Genomic DNA, 15,981 nt, shown 5'->3' with positions numbered 1-15,981 from the left:
GAACGTGGAGTTCGGAGGCTTGTCTGCTCTGTACAGTAGCATAGATGGTGATCTGTGGCATCTCTGCGGAAAGAGCACAATGCTGATGCACGCAACAGTGTTTTGGAGTACACCATTCATCCTACATTGTTGAACATAGAGCTCCGCAGCAAACCACCCCTACATGTTCACATGTTGACATCGTCAATTACAACTGCAGCAGGCAAGGGAACACCTGCATTCAACCATTGATCAATGGAAACATGTCGGCTCCTCATGTGAATCACATTTTTGGTACACTAGGTTAATGGTCACCTCCACAAAAACCGTCATCGAGGTGAATGGCAGCTCCAAACATGCAGCACATCACGGACACAGGCTGGTGGGAGCAGTATTATGCTATGGGGGACATTCTTCCGCAAGTGTATGGAATCTGTGATAGTAATCAAACACACCCTTAAAGCTGCGAACCACCTGTGTCCTTTCATGCTTGATATCTTCCCTGACAGCGATGTCATCTTCTGGCAGCATAATTGTCCATGCCTCGGAGCCAGAACAATGCTAAAGTAGTTTGAGGAAGATTATAGTGCACTCACATTGATGTCCCAGCAACCAAATCTGCCTGATGTAAATCCTATGGAACTCATCTGGGTCACTGTCGGGTACAATCACAGCATACACAAATCAGAGGCCCGTTATTTACACTAATTACATGACCTATGTGTAGACATCTTAAGTCACATAACTCTACAAATCTACCTACAAACTGTTGGATCCCTGATATGCAGATGTGTTTCAGTCCCAAGGGACAAACAAGCTATTAAGCAGATAGTTATAATATTTTAGGTCATCAGTGTAAATTACTGTATAGGGGTTAGTGGAGTTCAAATGGGCACAGAAGTGAAACTAAAAATAAGTACCAAATTTTAAAGAAATTAGTAAAAGTAAAAATAATATACTAATCAAAACAATTGTGGTTTCTTTCAAAAACTGTGTCAGATATAATAAAATCCGTCATCATGTGTCATCAAATAGATAACATGGCACACACTTGCAACAAGAAAAATTTTGCTTAATGTGTCACGTTCCTTGTACTATTTAAAAACAGTCTCAATTTTTGATAAATAATTGTTTGGTTTCAATAGGTGAGCTACCTTCATCAGGTCTGTTGAATTTGTTCTACAATAGTTTTTCATACACTTTTGGTAAAAAGCAAGCCATAATGTGCTTCAAACTTGTTAATAAATTAAATAAATTATTTTATTCGACAGAGGTATTGGCTTACACAAAATCTATGGATTGAGACTGGATTGATGTGAGTTGGTTGTTAAGACGTGCATGCAGCAGTAGTTCTACAAAGAATAAATACTGTAAATAACTTATATCAGTCCTTGTCCTCCCATCCTAAAACTGAACTTGATTTTCAAACCGAATGTTTACTTCCTAACTGTATATGCAGTCAACAATTTGAGTGAAACTCTGGATCTCCGTAACTTGGCAATGGTTGACATGTTTTTACAGCAAATTAATAAAGAAAAAAGCTGATAATTAACTGGTATCTGAAACTTGAATCTTTTGATAACTGTCCTAGTATTTAAACAATGGAGTAACCAAGCCACTCTGTGTGGCATATACATCATCATCATAGCATGCTAACTGGACTAAATGTATTTCCACTGCACATATCAATTAATTTCAAGTGAATATTGGTTATCCTGACATAAGAGGCGCATTTCTTAATTTTATATTAAGTAGCAACTTATAAATCGTAGTTACACTGCCTGCATGCTGTTAAACTATATTAATGAAACAGTTAAAGTCCTGGATTGGTGAAACAGAAATAATAGAAGGATTACAAATAATCATTCTTCATTGTCAACAGGAACTTAAACAAGACTGTAATCAATGTTAAGTTTCTGGAACTAACGGAACACCAAAAACACACAAACATGCATGGCTAGGCCGTCCCTGGCAGCTAAACTGTCCATTGACATTGAGCAACTAAAAGCAGATGTACATCTGAGAGGAGAGGGATTGTTCAACATTACAGTTCTAGTGGAAGTGTTTTTTTCATATCTTCATCTGCTTTTCAACGAGTTAGATGTTGATGAATCCAGTCTATGGAGGAATTTAATCAAAGGCTTATCACATTTTTACATTTTAAATTATTCACCATAAGTGAAAGTAACAGCAAATTAATAAAGAAAAAAAAAACTGAGAATTATCTGGGATTTGAAATGTGAAACTTTTGATAACTGTGCTAGTATTTTTTATCAATGGAATAATCAAGCAACTGTGTGTGGCATATACATCATCATCATCATCATCATCATCATCATCATTGTTGTTGTCGTCGTCATTGTCCTTTCAAGGATTGGGCTGTTGCCGGTTCCAAGCTCACAAACAAAATCAGTCTAATCTTTTTTGAGGTCTTCCAATATCTCTTTTCTCATTGGCTTGTAAGTGATGATCCTCTGGGGAATTTTGTAACCTGGCATTCTCATGAGGTATTGTCCCCATTTTAACTTCACAATCTTTCTTGATTTTTTCATTCATGCTGAAAATATTTAATTCTGTTCTAATATCTTCATTACTAAGCATGTCTCTTCTTGTGCAGGTCCTCGCCTTTCTTAGGAAACTCACCTCTGCCATTTGATTTTTTTGTGATAACACAGCTTTTGCTTCCATAGGATGATACAGGAATTGCCATTACTTAACAAGAGTTTCATGAAGGTATCTTTTCATACTATATGGCCCCATGTTTTGCAAATGGCACCACAGACAGCTTGGAATTCGTGTATTTTATTTTCAATATCAAAACTTATAGCACAGCCTAAATAAGAGATTTGAGGCACTTGTTCTAAAACTATATCATCCAAAACAATTAGTGATCTGACTGGATATTTTCCTCCAAATGCCATTATTTTCATTTTATTACTAGAAATTTTAAAGTTGTACTTCCCACAAACTTCATGCAGCTGGTATACTGCACTTCGGAGACCATATTTATGCTTTTGAATAATAATGACATCACCAAATAAAAGTACATTCAGGTATTCCTCATTTGTTATCTTAATTACTTTGTTTACTTCACATTTCCATTTCCTAAGAATGCGGCCAATGGAAATATTGAAAAGGGTAGGTGACAGTCCACTTGTGTCTAACACCTTGGCTAATAATTATTTTTTCTAATCAATCTCTACCTGTGTTTATTACAATGCATGTAGTTTTGTACTGATTTTTCACTACTTCCAATAGGTGGTGGTAATATTCACATTCAGACATTATCTTCCATAGGTTATCATGACACACACTGTCAAAAGCCTTCTCAAGGTCGATAAAGGCCGTATATGAGTTTCTATATTAAATTCTCCGTGTTTTTCTATAATGTTTTCAATTACAATCACATTGCCTAAACATGAACGATCTGTTCTAAATCCATTCTGTTCTTCATAAATAATAGCTTCCGTGATATTTTTCATGTGATTATTGATTATCTTTGACTGCAGTCTGTAGTCAGTGTTAGGCAACTGACACCATGATAGTTTCCACAGTTGTTACGTTTCCCTTACTTGAAAAGAGAGATTACATCTGCTGTATACCAAGGGTCTGGGATCTTACAGTTCATCCAATATTCATTTATTAATTGCAAAAGTCTTTTAACTAGCAGTAACCCTCCATATTTAATTACTTCTGCATTTATTCCAATAGCTTTTCTGTTCTTCATGCCTTTCGAAGCCTCTTGTAGTTCCTCCATACTAAATGGATTTACTGTTTCACTGTACATACTATACTAATTGATAAAATGTAAAATCTTATGCAAGATGTACATGTGGCACAATTTTTTATAAAATATTTACATGCCATTTCTGTAACACCTCATTCATAATTTCCTCAGCATTTGCCCTTGAAATATTTTCCACAAAACTTGAAAAATAAATACAGTTTGTCAGTCTGACAAACTGTAACAACAATGAGAGAATGAGAGAGGATCTTTTTTCTAAATCTGATCACTGTAGCAGTATTGGTGAGCTCTCTTAAAAAAAAAAAAAAAAAAAAAAAAAAAAAAAAAAAAAAAAAAAAAAAAAAAAAAAAAATAATAATAATAATAATAATAATAATAATAATAATAATTTATGGAATGTTTCTCTGAGATACGCCGTGGTGAGTAATTGTTGTATTCTTCTCTGGAAATTTCAACTGAACCACCTGACTCATCTGTTTGCTTGAGATGTTTAAGTAGCCACTAGCAGTAACTTTGGAGATAAGAGAACGACTTGTATGAATATCAAGAGCTCAGATGGAAACCCAGTTCTAAGCAAAGAAGGGAAAGCAGAAAGGTGGAAGGAGTATATAGAGGGTCTATACAAGGGCGATGTACTTGAGGACAATATTATGGAAATGGAAGAGGATGTAGATAAAGATGAAATGGGAGATATGATACTGCGTGAAGAGTTTGACAGAGCACTGAAAGACCTGAGTCGAAACAAGGCCCCCGGAGTAGACAATATTCCATTGGAACTGCTGACGGCCGTGGGAGAGCCAGTCCTGACAAAACTCTACCATCTGGTGAGCAAGATGTATGAAACAGGCGAAATACCCTCAGACTTCAAGAAGAATATGATAATTCCAATCCCAAAGAAAGCAGGTGTTGACAGATGTGAAAATTACCGAACTGTCAGCTTCATAAGTCACAGCTGCAAAATACTAACACGAATTCTTTACAGACGAATGGAAAAACTAGTAGAAGCCAACCTCGGGGAAGATCAGTTTGGATTCCGTAGAAACACTGGAACACGTGAGGCAATACTGACCTTACGACTTATCTTAGAAGAAAGATTAAGGAAAGGCAAACCTACGTTTCTAGCATTTGTAGACTTAGAGGCAGTAAAGGAAACAAAAGAAAAATTCGGAGTAGGTATTAAAATTCATGGAGAAGAAATAAAAACTTTGAGGTTCGCCGATGACATTGTAATTCTGTCAGAGACAGCAAAGGACTTGGAAGAGCAGTTGAATGGAATGGACAGTGTCTTGAAAGGAGGATATAAGATGAACATCAACAAAAGCAAAACAAGGATAATGGAATGTAGTCTAATTAAATCGGGTGATGCTGAGGGAATTAGATTAGGAAATGAGGCACTTAAAGTAGTAAAGGAGTTTTGCTATTTGGGGAGCAAAATAACTGATGATGGTCGAAGTAGAGAGGATATAAAATGTAGGCTGGCAATGGCAAGGAAAGCGTTTCTGAAGAAGAGAAATTTGTTAACATCCAGTATTGATTTAAGTGTCAGGAAGTCATTTCTGAAAGTATTCGTATGGAGTGTAGCCCTGTATGGAAGTGAAACATGGACGATAAATAGTTTGGACAAGAAGAGAATAGAAGCTTTCGAAATGTGGGGCTACAGAAGAATGCTGAAGATTAGATGGGTAGATCACATAACTAATGAGGAAGTATTGAATAGGATTGGGGAGAAGAGAAGTTTGTGGCACAACTTGACCAGAAGAAGGGATCGGTTGGTAGGACATGTTCTGAGGCATCAAGGGATCACCAATTTAGTATTGGAGGGCAGCGTGGAGGGTAAAAATCGTAGAGGGAGACCAAGAGATGAATACACTAAGCAGATTCAGAAGGATGTGCGTTGCAGTAGGTACTGGGAGATGAAAAGGCTTGCACAGGATAGAGTAGCATGGAGGGCTGCATCAAACCAGTCTCAGGACTGAAGACCACAACAACAACAGCAGTAACTTGGTAACTTTCTGCTAGAGCAACAAACATGACCACCAAAAGTGATGGGGTCAATGACAGGGAATTAACCACTTTATTTTCCAATGTGCAACTTCATGTATGAATATGCATTTGCACTTAATAAAAAAAAGGAAACTCAATAATTGTAATAATCATAATAAGAATTAATTCACTTAGATACTTCATTCAAATAGATGCGCTGCTTATTACTTAAAGCAGCATAATTTATCACCTTAATGATTAATCTCTGATTTTTATTTGAACCAGAAAAACAAATATAGTTTTTATAAATCTGCTTTCTGCAAAAATAAAAGTTTTCTCATCTTTTAATCACCTAAAGAATGGAAACTATTGTAGGTACTTGAGTAGTCAGATCGGTTAAATCTAAATCTATACTTAATGTTTGGTTTTTCTCTGGGAACAATACTTAACATAAACATAGTAATTTCTTCACGACTACTGTCTTCAATGTTAAATTATTCTGTTCTCTTGATGCCATTTTTGACACACTGTTGTTGACATATTTTCAATTGTGTATGGTAACTAGACACGTGTACTCTATCTTCTTGAAAAATTCTACAGGATTCCTATCTTGCGAACTTACTTAGTAAAGCAGTCAGCAATCTAAAAGATTTTGAACACCACAGGCATGATCGTGTTGGACAAGGTCTGCCATTGCCTTCTATCAGCCTCTGATCTCACTTACCCAGCCAGTTACAGGGGGACCTACAGTTTAAAGTAGATTCTGGGCCATGGACAATTTAGCAATTGTTAAACACAAACTTTAAGGGTAACAGCATAAACATACATAATTATAAAGGATAATAATAATGACTAGGAATTTACTGTAAATACACAGAAATTCGTATTTTATTCCAAAGGTCTTTGTCTAAACTCTGCACAGTACCTACAAGGGAGAACAGTTATTGAAGCTGCAACCTCATACGGAAAAATAAATTGAGACAATGGGCATAAAAAAAGTAATAGAAGAAACTGGCAGTACACACTATTTATTTACTTTTCAACATATTAACCTTTATATATAAACACAGACATCTTGAAAACATGATGTATGCATGTAAGGTTGCACAGCCAGTATCCATCTGAAGAAAATCCTTTTAGCTATTAGACCACTTAAATTTACAGTTGCTTTTAACATTTTAAAATGACACAGCCTTATACCCAAATGGTTTTATACTTGAAAACATTTTTCCTCAATACAATAGCATACACGAATGTATGCTTTGTGAACGAACTGGCGTATTTCTAAAATATGTATAAAATGTGGAGATGGCAAGAAATGGAAATACTTAATATGTACAATTATGAAATAGCATCCAAAAACAAGACACAGCAAACCACAAATAGTTCACTTCTCAGATTTAAATCTTATTAAGAGCTTTGTTTAATCATAAGCAATGAGAAAGCAATTGACTGATACATCTACTCATACATTTACTCCAAATTAATGTAGCGCCCTCCATTTTATACGAAAGTTAAAAGTATAAAAAATATCCTATCTAAATTTTTCTGAAATCTTGAATCTCTATTTCGTACAGCATCTGCGACATTCAAAGGATCAAGTTATGAGAAAATATTGAGTTACATGTAGGAGGAGAAGGGAGGGGGACAGAAAATATGTAGTAACCACCCTTACTTAAGTGCATAAAGCAAAATTACACATGTTCAAGAAGTAAGGTATATCAGAGCCAAATATTCTGATATAGATTTTACACAAACTTTAGGGATACATATAAACAGAATTTCATAAACACACAACTTAACAAGAAAATGGCTGTTTCCTTCCACACCTAGTAAACTAATTCACACATTTTGCATAATTATACAACTGTGCAAAATTCTCACAAAGATTTCAACAATGGCACTATTTTGTATATAACAGTTCTTGCAAAAGTTATCAGAGCATATTATTCAATCCATTTAAAATTAAAATTAAAAAAAAAAAATTAAAAAAATATGTAAGTAATATCTGTGTCATTGTTAGACAATGAGTTCTTTTTCAGTCTGTACACACTTTCCAGAATAATACTTAAAATTACTTTTACATATATAGTTAGGCAGTGTTCACTTCTACCCTACATCTTACTGTATTTTTACCCAAACTGATGAAGACACAGAACTAGCAGTAGAGTCATATTTTAACAAAAGTATAATTTACACCATGGTAACTACCATATAAAATAGTCAGTGGTGTACAAGACAACTTAGAACAGAACTGACACTTTTTTCACTTTGCCAAAGGCTGTGCACTAAAAATCTGGAAATATTAAAATATAATTTTGAGTGTATGCACATAGACTCTATGAACAGCTTTTTGCAACTGAGAGAAAATTGGGAAGGTGGTGGGTAAGACTGGTCTGGCGTATGGTTGATATTGCTGTTGGGAAGGCATTTATTCTATGCATACTGCTTCTGAATGAGTCAATGATTATGACATCCAAATATTTGTTTGGATACATTACTGAAGAATAAGCAAGTGAAAGAAATTTTGCTTTCATACTGTTATGTTATGAATGCCATGATTCTCATACACATGCATTACGCACACATCCAATACAGAAGGCTTAAATTAATGCTGTCTGATATCACAGTGATTTAAAATAAAAGTACAATTACCAAGATCCTGCAGAAACAATATATCAAAATGCATAGTCAATTGCCATATCTAAAAGAAAATAGTTTAAAGATTATATCTCAGGGGATGTAGATGGGCAAAATTTTAAAAGTAGTGATTTCATGGACCAATAGTAATATTTTTGTTGATCAAATAAATCCCACATCTGAAGCACTTTGCTCAAATTTCTGTCTAAGGGCTCTGTTTCTTTTTTGCATAAGTCATTGTATACGGTACGAGTACAGAACTACATATATCACATTTTCCCACTACAAGGTGTCCACCTTATGCAGACACCCCAATCCATTAATGACTATATTTAATCTTATGTTCAGGCCCATAGCACATCTTAATTGTCCATTTGCAGCCCCATGTAAGTCTTGATATTTGACCTTGCAAGCCATCTATCATCTTCAGTCACTTATTTTCTTAATTATTAACTACCATAACAACTGAACTTTTTAACTAGATAAAAACATAAACTCTCCAATTTATGACACAAGAAGAGATCAGTGAATAAAGGCCAAAATTTAGTAATACACTCATGCTGAGTGACTTAAAAACAGAACAATTTGTCTGAGTCATATTCTACAAGGTGTAGATGTCACAAATTACAAACAAAGGCTGTGGATGCCCAAATGATCGGAGCTAAGACCTGACTGACAATGAACCACGAACAAACAAACAAACAAACAAACACACACACACACACACACACACACACACACACACACACACACACACACACACACAGAGAGAGAGAGAGAGAGAGAGAGAGAGAGAGAGAGAGAACATTTTCATATTTCAGTTATGCAGACAGGCAATGTAATTTAGATCTTAACTCACTACTTCAATAACCTGTTATAAATCTTTTCAATGAGTTTGCTATTACTTGTACTGTATCACGAAAACCACATTTCACTCATGTGCAGAATAATCACTTTATTTTTATCTTCCAAATTCAAAAGTTTTATTTAATGTCTCGGTCAGCAGATTAAGCAACATTCCGAAGCAAAATCATTGTGCAAACTATATCTTCCATCCTGTCTCCAGTGAAGCTATGAAAGCACTGAAAGAGGTATTTATCACAAGGGGAGGGGGAGTGGAATGCAGAAAGGTTATTTTGTACCTCACAAGAAAAGTAAGCTCTGTTTCCAAGACTTTACTGTCTGTACCATATGTTTAGAAGTTAAAACATTCAAATCCCCCCCCCCCCCCCCCCCCGCCAATAAAGTATGTCCTATTCAAAAGCACTTCTTCAGAAATCTCTATATGAGAAAAAGAAGAAACTACAGTGACAGTTCAGCTGACAGACACTAGTAATTGAAATTTTTTTAGCCAGTGACTGTGATGCAATAAATGAAGTATCAAACTATGTGGCATTACACAACTCTTTTTCAGACAGAAATGTCTTGCAAGAATTCAATGACACTTATTTTCGTGACAAACCTTGAAATAAAAATATCAATAGTTTTACTTTTCTTGCATGTTTTACCATTCCACACTACAACTTATTGACATTCTACATAAAAATTCCCACACTCTTTTGATAGCTCAAGTGTATGGCAGTAACTGTACCAAATATTTTAATAAATCCCATTAGCAAAATGATATCTAGTAATTTCCCGTAAAAACTGACTTCACCAAAATTTTTTGGTTTGGATACAGTACCCACCTTGATTGTCCATAATTTCTCAGAATACCCCTTGAAAATGTAAATGTTTTGACAGACTCACCTCCTTCATGTGACAATGCTTCACAATCAATAACATCAAGTAGGTCTAAACCTGTTGTGACCGGCTGTATCCCATCTGCACATCCCAGTGTGATATGAGCTTTACTACCAAATCCTTTGGTTGGCTGCAATGAAATATCAGTCTCTGGTAAACAAATAAGAGATGCTTGACAATTTGGTACATGTTTGCTCTCTCTGTCCCTGACATCTATGTAAAGATCTGCATTCCTTTTTTGTTTCATTCTAGGTGAATTCTGAGGTGAAGATGTGGCTGATGACAGTTCTCCTCCCCATAGTTTCATCTCTTCAGAATTAAGCTTCACTCGTGCTCCAAATGTCCTTGGAGTCATCACAAATCCAACTACATTCAAATCATAACATTTTCCATATGCTTCTAGAACATCACGTTTTGACGAATATTCCAAAGCATCTGGAACTTCTCCACACTTACAGAACTTTGCCGTGCAGTGTAACAGCTTACCCCTCTTAGTGTAGTACTCCAGCATCTCTGAAAATAGTAGGTTACTGTCATTTACTACAACCATATCACAACGAATGTAGCAGAAATGCTAAGCAGAAACTGATTAACTGACTAATTAATCAAAATTATTATGCAACAAAGTTGTAAGAGATATCAAAGCATGAGGAAATTAGTAGATTAACTGCATATGATGCTTCTGATCCAGTTAAGAATCTGTTATTTTGCTTTCAGCAACCTGAGTAAAACAAAATTTTAATCGAAAGATTTGCCATTTGTTGCTGGAACAGTGTTAATGTTGTCATAACAGTGTTAACAAAGGCATCAATTTCACTTATTTTATCTTGAGCAGGCAAGTCACTAACCTAATACCAATAAATAACTTAAGGAAAACATCAACATACAACGAAATTTGCATTCGGTAAGTGACCAAATAATTTACACACAAGGGTACTCAGAGCAACAGAATGATTTCCTCCCTCTGTATTCCATTTGTAGATCATATGTAGGAAGGAATATTGTTCCTACATATCTGTATAAGCACAAATTAATCTATCCATTATTATTATAGCTATTACGCAAGATTTATCTGGGGCATTCCATGTCAAATAGTCTAATTTTGGATAAAGTTTCCACATGGCCTCACAGATCTTGGTCAAATTTTGTGTGTACATCTGCACATGTTCCCACTGGACATAAGTAAAAGTTTTACTTTTGACAAAATAATACTTCCACAGATATACACATTTGTTTGACCCCACACCATAACTATCAAAAGTGCACCACTCTTCTGGCAATATTCTCCTGAAACAAAACAAGGCCATCTTTTTGTGCTCTATCAAGTGAAATAATGATAAAAGAAGGTTTCTTGAGCAATTTTCATGTGGATAATTTGAAGCAAAGTCAGCCAAAAAATACACACTACAAGATATCTGAAGTTTAACTTTTTACATCTCCGGATATAATTGCAGGGTGAACCTGAAACTTTTTGCAATAACTTATCAATATAAGGTTGCAGAATATAAAATTTGATTCTCCTACTTCTTACTAATAGTTTGCAAACTGAGAGTACAGTTCATGATTTTTGTAAAAATACCAAATACGGTTAGTTTTATTCAGCTTAATAAATTAACAAATAAAAACATCTTCTACAAACTCTTTTGAACTGTTTTCATTAAAAAGACTATGTTTTAAACCACCTGTAAAAGTAAATTTGGTTTAGTAATACAAGCGTATAAGGCCCTTAAAACAACGAGGTGGAGGTGCCGCACAGTGATGACACCTTAAATGCTTGAAAGGAGCAATGTACTTCTCAATTATGAACACGCAAAAAGGATACTGGTAAATCAAGGTTAATAACAATGACTGGAAACAGACTGACTTCATAATTCCGAATGGCCTCTATCAAAGTTACGCCGTTTGGACTATGTAATGCTGCAGACATCTCTGAGTGAATGAGGGACAACCTGTTTCGACACCTTGAATGAATGATATGTCTTTGCTACATGGATGACATAGTCATTTTTTCAAAGACATTTGAAGAACAACTTAGCTTCCTGAGAGCTTTGATGAAGTGCATTCAAATTGCAGGTCTCTGCTTGAAACAGAAAAAGGGCCTCTTTGTCAGCCAACAAATAAAAATCTTGGGGTGCAAGGTTACTTGTGATGGAGACTCTTCCAATCCAGAAAAAATAAGATCACTGACAGATTTCAGATTCGCTGACACATTTGTGATGTGAGATGCTTTCTCAGAATGTTTTTGTACTAATGGCAGTTCAAAGAGGACTTCTGAACACGTCCCTTGCAAGAACCAAACAAGGGAGATGCCAAATTTTCCTGGAACAAGGTGCAAAAGAAGTCTTTCCTTGTCCTTAAAGGAGGTGCTAACATCTCCAGTGCATTGCAAGACAAATATGCAGAGAGAAAGCTGTATGCCAATTCTAGCAGTTACGGGATAGGTGAAGTTCTAGTACAAATTTAGGAAGGGGCTGAAAAAGTGATCGCTTATTCTTCCAGCATACTCTCCAAGTCCAAGATGAATTATCCTGCAGTCAAGAAAGAGTGTCTTACACAATTTTTTCGGCCATCAACAAGTTGCAGCCATATTTATATCACAAACCATTCAGACAGAATCAGATGCAATATCACTCGTCAGGTTCTACCAATCCATTAGACACAATGGGAGCCACTGTAAGGAATGCCAGCAATGCACACACATGCTGCAATTACCTGAAACACCTGGTAACAATTCCATCTGCAGCAGCACCATTCCACCTAATGGAAATCAACCTCTAGGTGAGAGTACTGAAGAAGATAAAAGAGAATTGATGGATAATAGTCTGCACTAACTATATTATTCACTACATTGTCACCAAAGCTGTATCCACTGTCGAAACTACAGAAACTGCGAGGTGCATGGCAGAGGGTACGTCCCGTTGTACCAGTTATTAGGGTTTCTTCCTGTCCCCTTCACATATGAAACACGGGAAGAACGTTTGACTGCCTCTATGTGTGCAGTAATTATTGTATCCTTATCTTCATGACACCGTGTGAGATACACAGAGGATCGTAGTATATGCCTACAATAATAATTAAAGCCGGTTCTTCAAACTTTGTTAATAGGTTTTCTTGGAATAGTTTACATCTATCTTCGAGTGTCTTCCAATTCACTTCCTTCAAGACACACTCCCACAGATTAAACAAACCTGTGACCATTGGTGCTGCCCCTCTCTGTATATGTTCAATATTCCCTGTTAGTCCTATCTGGTACAGGTACCACACACTTCATCAACAGTCTAGAATCGGTTGCATGCGTGATTTGTAAGCAATACCCTTTGTTGACTGATTACACTTCCCCAGTATTCTACCAATAAATCAATGTCTATACCTACTTTTGCCACTACTGAACCTATGTGATCATTCCATTTCATATCCCTACAAAGTGTTACACCCAGCTATCTGTATGAGTTGGTCAATTCCAACGGTAGCTGATTGGTATTATAGTCATAGGATACGACCTTTTTTTTTTCCTTTCTTGAAATGCACAATTTTACATTTCTGAACATTTAAAACAAGTTACCAGTCTCTGAGCTGCGTTGAAATCTTATCGCGATCTGACTGAATATTTATGCAGGTTCTCTCAGATAGTACTTCATCGTAGATAACTGCATCATCTGCAAAAATCTTGATTTTACTATTAATATTGTCCACAAGGTCATTAATATACAACATGAACAGTAAAGGTCCCAATACACTTCCGTGGAGCACACCCAAAGCTACTTTAATATCTGACGATGATTCTACATCCAAGATAACATGCTGTGCCCTTTCCATCAAAAAATCCTCAATCCAGTCACTAATTTCACTTGATATCCTATATGATCATACTTTTGACAATTACCGTTGGTGCATTACTGAGTCAAATGCTTTTCTGATACCAAGAAATACTGCACCTACATGGTTGCCTTGATATAAAGCTTTCAGTGTGTCATATGAGAAAAGTGCGGTTGGGTTTCACATGATCGATGTTTTTAAAATCCATGCTAGTTGTCATTGAGGTCATGCTCTTCAAATCACATCTTACGTTTGAGCTCAGTATTTGTTCCAAGATTCCACAACAAATCCATATCAGGGGTACTGGATGGTAGTTTTGTGAACAACTTCCACTACCCTTCTTATAGACTTTTGTGACCTTTGCCTTCATCCAAGAACTGGGCACAGTTTTTTGCTCGAGGGATCTACAACACATTATAGTTAGAAGAGGGGCTAACTCAGCTGCAAATTCAGTATAGAATCTGGCACGGATTCCATCAGGCCCTGGAACTTTGCTCTCAATTTTAAAGATTTCAGCTGTTTCTCAACACCACTGGCTTTAGTACTCATTTCATTCATCTGTTCAGTGGTACAAGGATTAAATTGGGACAATTCTCCCATGTTTTTCTTTGTAAAGGAACACTTAAAAATGGAGTTAAGTATTTCAGCTTTTGCTTGGCTACCCTCAATTTCAGTTTCTGTCTCATTCACTAGCGACTGGACACTAACTTTGTTGGCACTAGCAGCCTTTACATACAACCAGAATATCTTTGGGTTCTGTGAGAGATCTCTTGACAATATTCTGTTACAGTAGTGACTGAAGTCATCACACACTGCTCTCTTGCTAGCTAAGTGCGTTTCATTCAGCATCTCTCTATCTATAGCCCTACATTTTGTTTTACACCCATTATGAAATAATCTCTGTTTCTTTATAAATTTATTTACAGTGGTTGTATACCATGGAGGTTCCCTCCCATTATGAATTGTTCTACTGGTCTGGTTAAATATCTATCCAGTGTATTGTCAACTATTCTTTTAAACTTGATCCCGAGTTCCTATGCTTGTTCCTGGTAGAAAACACCATTTTGAAGCACGGAGCACTCCATGTGATGATATCTGTCCATTAAAAAGTTTTCCAGCCATGACTAATATCAGAGGTACTTTCACGTTGCAACATCATGCAAGAACTCACCATCCAGACGAATTGCTTCACTCTTTAAAAAGAGGTTGGCAGATTTCCTCTCAATGTATGTTAATGTCGAACAGAGAAAGGTATATTGCCATCAAGACGTTCGCATATAACACAGTGAAGTAAGACACTACAGGCTTCACAACGTTCTTTCTGCTATACAGTTGTGAGGCCAAAAAGGCAATGCATACACCATTCGCGGTTCAACCAGAACATACTCTCAATGATTATGTGGAACAGCTTGTCAACAGAACAGTTAGCCCGCATACAACCCTGGAGGGCCAGGAGAATGATAGAACACTATAACGCCAAACACCAACCAATGAGATACAACCCTGGGGACTTGGTATGGATTTTTATGTCTGTATTTACAGGGGGACTCTCAGAAATTTTACAGAAGCGCTACTGCATGTCAAGTCATATCCTCTCTCACTTATCGGACATTGTGCGTGAAGTCAAGGATTATGACCCTTCATCCATCATATGAGGCACCACTACAGCCCTGAGCCTCAGACTGATGAAGGAGGTTTCTCATTCAAGGAAACTAAAGACCCTTTGACGATCACCAACCTTTGTGGGAGGATCCATCTTCAAAGTTCAGCATAGTGAAGAGGATGTGACAGAACAACCAGAAAGCAAGGATCCAACTGTGATGCCATACAGAGGACCATCAACAAGAACTAGAACAAGATCTACATCCAGGGTGCTGTAGTTAGACTCAATGAGAACTTCTGAAACAGTGGGGCGTTACTTCCGCAACAGCGTGAGTGATGCCACAAGCTGTTCTACATGCAACACGGCATAGCAGTTAATAAGGTTAATTTGCATGCTGTGGTCCACCAGTTCAGACCTGAGAACCAGCAATTTCTTAGGCAATGGAAACTCAAGGTTGAAATATCAACAATAT

General features: G+C 36.4%; 1 protein-coding gene across 4 annotated transcripts in view; it reads right to left on the bottom strand.

The window, feature by feature from the left end:
• LOC124773431 (2',3'-cyclic-nucleotide 3'-phosphodiesterase-like) overlaps positions 1-15,981 on the bottom strand; it is a 151,452-nt gene that overhangs the window by 73,803 nt on the left and 61,668 nt on the right. For 2 of the 4 annotated variants that reach the window (XM_047249404.1, XM_047249403.1), the window contains exon 6: positions 10,097-10,603. In XM_047249404.1, the coding sequence (XP_047105360.1) occupies positions 10,097-10,603 (507 nt within the window). Of the gene's footprint in view, positions 1-6,719; positions 10,604-15,981 lie in introns of those variants that run through there. The other 2 variants (XM_047249400.1, XM_047249401.1) reach the window with 1 other exon arrangement.

This window comes from Schistocerca piceifrons, chromosome 2, assembly GCF_021461385.2.
Source record: "Schistocerca piceifrons isolate TAMUIC-IGC-003096 chromosome 2, iqSchPice1.1, whole genome shotgun sequence".
Classification (NCBI taxonomy): Eukaryota; Metazoa; Arthropoda; class Insecta; order Orthoptera; family Acrididae; genus Schistocerca; species Schistocerca piceifrons.
The sequence above is the reverse complement of the archived record's forward strand: the minus strand, read 5'-3'. Positions and strand labels throughout refer to the sequence as shown.